This window comes from Phaenicophaeus curvirostris, unplaced genomic scaffold (assembly GCF_032191515.1).
Source record: "Phaenicophaeus curvirostris isolate KB17595 unplaced genomic scaffold, BPBGC_Pcur_1.0 scaffold_582, whole genome shotgun sequence".
NCBI classification, from domain to species: Eukaryota; Metazoa; Chordata; class Aves; order Cuculiformes; family Cuculidae; genus Phaenicophaeus; species Phaenicophaeus curvirostris.
The window spans coordinates 13,807-22,717 of NW_027207122.1; the positions used below are offsets into that span (position 1 = coordinate 13,807).

Here is an 8,911-nt window from a genome sequence, read left to right on the forward strand (position 1 = left end):
CCCCAAGACCCCCAAAACTACCCCCAGGGAACCCCAAAACCACCCCAGGGACCCCCAAAACTGCCCCAGGGACCCCCAAAACCACCCCGGGGACCCCAAAACCACCACAGGGACCCCCAAAACTGCCCCGGGGACCCCCAAAACTGCCCTGGGGGACTCCAAACTGCACCCAGGGACCCCCAAAACCACCCCAGGGACCCCAAAACCACCCCAAGGAACCCCAAAATCTCCCCAGGGGACCCCAAAACCACCCCGGGGACCCCCAAAACTGCCCCAGGGACCCCCAAAACTGCCCCAGGGGACTCCAAACTGCACCCAGGGACCCCCAAAACCACCCCAGGGACCCCCAAAAGCACCACAAGGACCCCCCGAGTTGTTCCCCACCAGCTTTATCAGCACGAGGAGGGGGTTAATTGCCCCCCAATTGCCCCCCCGGGGGGCAGATTTTTTTTTTGGGGGGGGGTGGGGGTGGATTTTGGGGTTCAGTCGTCAGGGCAGAGGTGGCTGGCGATGTCGTCCAGGAGCCAATCGATGCCGGCCAGGAGGTTCTCGCCGGTGAACGCCGAGCAGCCCTGGATGCACCAGTGGTGGCTGCGGATGGAGTCCAGCTCCAACGCCTTGGGGGGGGGGAAAAAAGGGGGTTCAGGGGGGGATTAAGCACCCCAAAAAGTGGAGACCCCAAGAACTCATCCATAGGGACCTCAAGAACCATCATAGGGACCTCAAGAACCATCACAGAGGAGCTAAGAACCTTCCTAGAGAAGCTAAAAACCATCTTAGAAGATCTAAGAACCTTTATGAGAACATCAAGCCATGGGAATCTAGGGGTTTGGGGGGACCTGGAGGGGAAAAAAGGGGGTTCAGGGGGGGATTAAGCACCCCAAAAGGTGGAGACCCCAAGAACTCATCCATAGGGACCACAAGAATCATCATAAGAACCTCAAAAACCTTCATAAAGGAGCTAAGAACCTTCCTAGAGGAGCTAAGAACCTTCATGGGGACACCAAGCCATGGGGATCCAGGGGTTTGGGGGAACCTGGAGGGGAAAAAAGGGGGTTCGGGGGGGATTAAGCACCCCAAAAAGGTGGAGACCCCAAGAACTCATCCATAGGGACCTCAAGAACCATCATAGAGAAGCTAAGAACCTTCCTAGAGGATCTAAGAACCTTCATGGGGACACCAAGCCATGGGAATCTAGGGGTTTGGGGGGGACTTGGAGGGAAAAAAGGGGGTTCAGGGGGAATTAAGCACCCCAAAAGGTGGAGGCCCCAAGAACTCATCCATAGGGACCTCAAGAACCTTCCTAGAGGAGCCAAGAACCTTCACGGGGCCACCAAGAACCTTCAAGAGAACATCAAGCCCTGGGGGCCCAGGGGTTTGGGGGGGGACACAAGGGGTTTGGGGGGGTCCCAGGGGGGTTCTGGGGGGTCCTGGGTGGGGTTTGGGGTCCCACCTGGCGGACGGCGGAGGCCGGCAGCGCCCCGGGCAGGTCCTGCTTGTTGGCGAAGACCAGGAGGGTGGCCCCGGCCAAGCGCTGAGGACATCTCCGTGTCACCCGCCGCGGCCCCCGGGGACCTCCAGGAGCTCCCGGGGCCTCAAGGCCACGACACGACCCCAGGTTCTCTCCACCAACCTCCATCTTCCCACCACCCCCCACGTTCTCCACGCCCCCCGTGTCCTCCACGACCCCATCCCACCCCGTCTTCTCCACCATCTCCGCGTCCCCCACCCCCCCAAGTCCTCCATGACCCTCAGGATCCACATTCCAACCACCCCCCACGTTCTCCACGACCTCCATGTCTCCTCCAACCCCACGTTCTCCATCCCCACCACGTTCTCCACGCCCCCCGTGTCCTCCACGACCCCATCCCACCCCGTCTTCTCCACCATCTCCGCGTCCCCCACCCCCCCAAGTCCTCCATGACCCTCAGAATCCACATTCCAACCATCCCCCATGTTCTCCACGACCTCCATGTCTCCTCCACCTCCGACGTTCTCCATCCCCACCACGTTCTCCACACCCCCCGTGTCCTCCACGACCCCATCCCACCCCGTCTTCTCCATGATCTCTGCGTCCCCCACACCCCCAAGTCCTCCATAACCCTCAGGATCCACGTTCCAACCACCCCCCACGCCCTCCATGACCTCCATGTCTCCTCCAACCCCACGTTCTCCATCCCCACCACGTTCCCCATGCCCCCGTGTCCTCCACGACCCCATCCCACCCCGTCTTCTCCACCATCTCCGTGTCCCCCACCCCCCCAAGTCCTCCATGACCCTCAGGATCCACATTCCAACCACCCCCCACGTCCTCGACGCCCTCCATGACCTCCATCTTCCCTCCACCTCCCATGTTCTCCATCCCCATCACGTTCTCCATGCCCCCCGTGTCCTCCATGACCCCATCCCACCCCGTCTTCTCCACCATCTCCACGTCCCCCACCCCCCCAAGTCCTCCATGACCCTCAGGATCCACGTTCCACCCCCACCCCACGTCCTCCACGCCCTCCATGACCTCCATCTCCACCACCCCCCACCTTCTCCACGCCCCCCGTGTCCTCCATGCCCCCATCCCACCCCGTCTTCTCCACCATCTCCGCGTCCCCCACCCCCCCAAGTCCTCCATGACCCTCAGGATCCACGTTCCAACCACCCCCCACGTCCTCCACGCCCCCCATGACCTCCATGTCCCCCTGTCCCCGTGTCCCCGTCACCTCCTCGCGCAGGAGGCCCCTCAGCTCGCGGGCGCAGAGCTGCAGGCGCTGCCGGTCGCCGCTGTCGACCACCCAGACGAGGCCGTCGGTGCTCTCGAAGTAGTTGCGCCAGTAGGAGCGCAGGGAGCTCTGGCCGCCCACGTCCCACACGTTCAGCTTGAACCTGCCGCGGCGGCGGGGGGGACAGCGTCACACGGGCCCCGCCCCCAACGTGGCCGACAGCACCGTGGTTGGTAGCGCAGGCAATATGGCTGCCAATATGGCCGCCAATATGGCCACCAACATGGCCTCCAACATGGCCATCATGATCAGAGCCAACATGGCCTCCAACATGGCCTCCAACATGGCCTCCAACACGGCCTCCAACACGGCCTCCAACATGGCCGTCATGATCAGAGCCAACATGGCCTCCAACACAGCCTCCAACATGGCCGTCACTATCACAGCCAACATGGCCTCCAACACGGCCTCCAACATGGCCTCCAACATGGCCTCCAACATGGCTGTCATGATCAGAGCCAACATGGCCACCAACATGGCCGCCAACATGGCCGCCAACATGGCCGCCAACATGGCCGCCAACACGGCCGTCATGATCAGAGCCAACATGGCCTCCAACACGGCCTCCAACATGGCCTCCAACATGGCCATCACTATCACAGCCAACATGGCCTCCAACATGGCCTCCAACATAAGAGTCATGATCAGAGCCAACATGGCCGCCAACGTGGCCTCCAACATGGCCGCCAACATGGCCGTCATGATCAGAGCCAACATGGCTGCCAATATGGCCGCCAATATGGCCTCCAACATGGCCGTCAATATCACAGCCAACATGGCCGCCAACATGGCCGCCAACATGGCCGCCAACATGGCCGTCACTATCACAACCAATATGGCCGCCAACATGGCCTCCAACATGGCTGTCACTATCACAGCCAATATGGCCGCCAACATGGCCTCCAACATGGCCTCCAACATGGCCGTCATGATCAGAGCCAACATGGCCTCCAACACGGCCTCCAACACGGCCTCCAACACGGCCTCCAACATGGCCTCCAACATGGCCGTCACTATCACAGCCAACATGACCTCCAACATGGCCGCCAACATGGCCGCCAACATGGCCGTCATGATCAGAGCCAACATGGCCTCCAACACGGCCTCCAACACGGCCTCCAACATGGCCTCCAACATGGCCGTCACTATCACAGCCAACATGACCTCCAACATGGCCGCCAACATGGCCTCCAACATGGCCACCAACATGGCCGCCAACATGGCCGCCAACATGGCCGCCATGATCAGAGCCAACATGGCCGCCAACATGGCCGCCAACATGGCCGCCAACATGGCCGCCAACATGGCCGCCAACATGGCCGTCACTATCACAACCAATATGGCCGCCAACATGGCCTCCAACATGGCTGTCACTATCACAGCCAATATGGCCGCCAACATGGCCTCCAACATGGCCTCCAGCATGGCCGTCATGATCAGAGCCAACATGGCCTCCAACACGGCCTCCAACATGGCCTCCAACATGGCCTCCAGCATGGCCGTCATGATCAGAGCCAACATGGCCTCCAACACGGCCTCCAACATGGCCTCCAACATGGCCGCCATGATCAGAGCCAACATGGCCGCCAACATGGCCGCCAACATGGCCGCCAACATGGCCGCCGCTATCAGAGCCGTGAGCTCTGTGGCCACCGCTATGACCAACCAAACCATTGTGACCAATGTGGCCACCACCACGACCTCTGTGGCCACCACCATTAAGCAAGATGACCTCTGTGACCACCACCGTGACCAGTATGGCCACTACCATGACCTCTGTGGCCACCACCATGACCAAGACGACCACCGCAACCACCACCATGACCAGAATGACCACTGCCATGACTTCTGGGGCCACCACTGTTAAGCAAAATGACCTCTGTGACCGCCACCATGACCAGGATGGCCACCAACATGATCTCTGTGGCCACCACCATTAACCAAGATGACCTCTGTGACCACCACCATGACCAGGATGGCCGCCACCATGACCTCTGTGGCCACTACCATGACTAAGACGACCACTGTGACCACCTCCATGACCTCTGTGGCCACCACCACAACCTGTGTGGCCACCACCATTGACCACTGTGGCCACCACCATGACCAAAAAGTCCTCTGTGACCACCAGCATGACCTCGATGGCCACCACCGTGATCTCTGTGACCACTGCCATGACCAAGAGAACCACTGCAACCACCATCATGATCTCTGTGGCCACCACCTTGACCAAGAAGACCTGTGTGACCACCTCTATGATCTCTGTGGCCACCACCGTGACCAAGAAGACCACTGTGACCACCACCATGACCTCTGTGGCCACCACCATAGACCATTGAGGCCACCACCATAGACCAAGAGGACCACTGTGACCACCACCATGACCTCTGTGGCCACCACCATCACCTCTGTGGCCATTGCCATGATCAAAACGACCTCTGTGACCACCACCATGACCAAGATGGCTACCAGCATGACCTCTGTGACCACCGCCATGACCTCTGTGGCCACCACCATGACCTCTGTGGCCACCACCATCGACCATTGTGACCACTGTGACCACCACCATGACCTCTGTGGCCACCACCACGACATCTGTGGCCACCACCATTGACCAAGAAGACCTCTGTGACCACCGCCATGACCTCTGTGGCCACCACCATCACCTCTGTGACCACTGCCATGACCAAGACCACTGCGACCACCACCATGACCAGGATGGCCACCACCATGACCTCTGTGGCCACCACCATGACCAAGAGGACCACTGTGACCACCACCACGACCTCTGTGGCCACTGCCATGACCTCTGTGACCACCACCATGACCTCTGTGACCACCACCATGACCAAGAAGACCACTGAGACCACCACCATGACCAGGATGGCTACCAGCATGACCTCTGTGACCACCGCCATGACCTCTGTGGCCACCACCATCACCTCTGTGACCACCGCCATGACCAAGGGGACCACTGTGACCACCACCATGATCTCTGTGGCCACCACCATGACCAAGAAGACCTCTGTGACCACCACCACGACCTCTGTGGCCACCACCATGACCAAGAGGACCACTGTGACCACCACCATGACCTCTGTGGCCACCACCATCACCTCTGTGGCCACCACCATCACCTCTGTGGCCACCACCATGACCAAGACGACCACTGCAACCACCACCACGACCATTGAGACCACCACCATGACCAAGAAGTCCTCTGTGACCACCACCATGACCAGGATGGCCACCACCATGACCTCTGTGGCCACCCCCATGACCAAGATGACCTCTGTGGCCACCCCCATGACCGAGATGACCTCTGTGGCCACCTCCCTGACCTCCGTGGCCCCCGGGCGCTCACCCGCGGTGCTCGAGGGTCTTGATGTTGAAGCCCAGGGTGGGCGAGATGGTGGCCACGTCCTCCCCGTTGAAGCGTTTCAGCAGCGTCGTCTTCCCAGCGTTGTCCAGGCCCCTTGGGGAGGGGGCGGGGCCTCCTCAAACCACGCCCCCTTTCCACTGACCACGCCCCCTTTCCATTGACCACGCCCCCTTTCCACTGACCACGCCCCCTTTCCACTGACCACGCCCCCTTTCCATTGACCACGCCCCCTTTTCATTGACCACAGCCTCTTCTCACAGGCCACGCCCCTTCCCGCAGGCCACGCCCCTTCTCACAGGCCACGCCCCTTCTCGCAGGCCACGCCCCCTTCTCATTGACCAGACACTTCCAATAGGCCACGCCCCCTTCTCACAGGCCACGCCCCCTTCTCGCAGACCACGCCCCCTTCTCATTGACAAATCGCTTCCATTAGGCCACGCCCCTTCCCACAAGCCACGCCCCCTTCCCACAGGCCACGCCCCCTCACCCCAGCCCCATAGACTCTCAGCAATTGAGCTCGGGGCACTCCAGCCCACCCCCCCCCACCTTTGACCTCTCCAGCCCCCCCCCCTTAACCCTCTGTGCCCCCCAGACCCCCCCAACCCCTCTGCCCCCCAGACCCCGCCCCCCCTCACCCCTCTGCCCCCCCCCCAGACCCAGCCCCCCCTCACCCCTCTGCCCCCCCACAAACCCTCCCCTCCCCTCTTTGGCCTCTCCAGCCCCCCTTAACCCCCCCCAGACCCCTCTGTGCCCCCCAAGCCCCCCCTCACCCCTCTGCCCACCCCCCAGACCCTGCCCCCCCTCTCCAGGCCCCTCTCACCCCTCTGGCCCCCCCCCCTTGACCCTGTCCCCCCAACTCCAGGCCCCTCCTCACCCCTCTGCCCCCCCCACCCCCTTTGACCTCTCCAGCCCTCCCCTTAAACCCCCCCAGACCCCTCTGTGCCCCCCAGACCCCCCCTTAACCCTTCTACCCCCCCAAACCCTCCCCCCCCGTCTTTGACCCCTCCAGCCCCCCCTCACTCCTCTGCCTCCCCACAAACCCTCCCCCTCCCCTCTTTGGCCTCTCCAGCCCCCTCCTTAACCCCCTCCAGGTCCTCTGCTCCCCCCTTAACCCCCCCCACCCCTCTGTGCCCCCCAGACCCCCCCCAACCCCTCTGCCCCCCCCCAGACCCTCCCCCTCCCCTCTTTGGCCTCTCCAGCCCCCCCTCACCCGTCCAGCCCCCCCCTCACCCTCTCCCCACCCCCCCAGGCCCTCCCCCTCCCCTCTTTGGCCTCTCCAGCCCCCCCCTCACCCCTCTCCCCACCCCCCAACCCCTCCCCCTCCCCTCATTGGCCCCCCCAGCCCCCCCTCCCCCCTCTCCCCACCCCCCCTCCCTCTCCCCCTCCCCCCTTCGCCCCCCCCCTCACAGCACGAGCAGCCGCAGCTCCCGCTCCTTCTCCCGCAGCTTCTTGAGGACCGTCAGCAGCCCATGGCCGCCGCCCGCGAGGCCACGCCCCCTCCAGAGGCCACGCCCCCTCCCCGAGGCCACGCCCCTTCCTCATTGGCCCGCGCCTCCCTCAGGCCACGCCCCCTCCTCCCCCCATTGGCCCGCGCCTCCCTCAGGCCACGCCCCCCTCCTCCCCCCATTGGCCCGCGCCTCCCTCAGGCCACGCCCCCTCCTCCCATTGGCCCGCGCCTCCCTCAGGCCACGCCCCTCCTCCCCCCATTGGCCCGCGCCTCCCTCAGGCCACGCCCCCTCCTCCCATTGGCCCGCGCCTCCCTCAGGCCACGCCCCCTCCCCCTCCCATTGGCCCGCGCCTCCCTCAGGCCACGCCCACTTCCTCCTCAACCCACGCCCCTTAGCGACGCGTTTGCCCGCGCAAACAAGCCCCGCCCCCCCTCGCCTCCCATTGGCCGCCGCGCCGCTAAGCCCCGCCCCCTCCGCGATTCCGCGTCTCCCATTGGCCCCTAAGCCTCGCTCAAGCCCCGCCCCTCCGCGGCCCCTTAAAGGGGGGGGGGGGGTTGGTCCTGGGGGGCCCCTCGCGGTTTCGGGGTGGGGGGGGGCGCAGGGTCCGTCATGGCCGCTCGGAGGCTCCTCCTGCTCCTCCTCCTGCTGCTGCTGCTGCTGCTGCCGCCCCCGGCCCGGCCCGACGGGCCCGGCTGCCGCCTGCAGTGTGAGGGACCCCCCCGGACCCCCAAACCGGGACCCCCCCGAACCCCCAAACCGGGGACCCCCATGAACCCCCGAACCGGGACCCCCCCCAAACTGGGAACCACCCAAACCCCTAAACCGGGACCCCCGCAAACCCCTAAACCGGGACCCCCCTGAACCCCCAAACCGGGACACCACAAACCTGGGACCCCCCTGAACCCCTAAAACGGGACCCCCCCTGAACCCCCAAACCCGGGACCCCCCTGAACCCCCAAACCTGGGACCCCCCGAACCCCTAACCTAGGACCCCCCCGAACTGGGACCCCCCCAAACCAACGACCCCCCCAAAACCCCAAACTGGGACCCCGCCTGAACCCCCAAACCGGGACCCCCCCAACTGGGACCCCCCCGAAACCCCAAACCCGGGAACCCCCAAACCCGGGACCCCCCTGAACCCCAAACCCGGGACCCCCCCGAATCCCCAAACCAGGACCCTCCGCACCCCTAAACCCAGGACCCCACAAACCCGGGACCCCCCTGAACCCCCAAACTGGGACCCCCTGAACCCCCAAACCCGGGACCCCCCTGAACCCCTAAACCGGGACCCCACAAACCTGGGACCC

General features: G+C 63.8%; 1 protein-coding gene across 1 annotated transcript; it reads right to left on the bottom strand.

Annotated features, from left to right (window-relative positions):
* Window positions 1-373: 373 nt before the first annotated feature.
* On the bottom strand, window positions 374-8,215 carry ARL2 (ARF like GTPase 2). The gene is made up of 6 exons (XM_069883120.1): window positions 8,181-8,215; window positions 7,564-7,653; window positions 6,139-6,249; window positions 2,715-2,877; window positions 1,454-1,534; window positions 374-617 (listed from the first exon to the last, which is right to left on the bottom strand). The coding sequence occupies exons 1-6, from the start codon at window positions 8,213-8,215 to the stop codon at window positions 483-485; spliced, it is 615 nt and encodes a 204-aa protein (XP_069739221.1). The 3' UTR covers window positions 374-482.
* Between the last annotated feature and the right edge of the window lie 696 nt (window positions 8,216-8,911).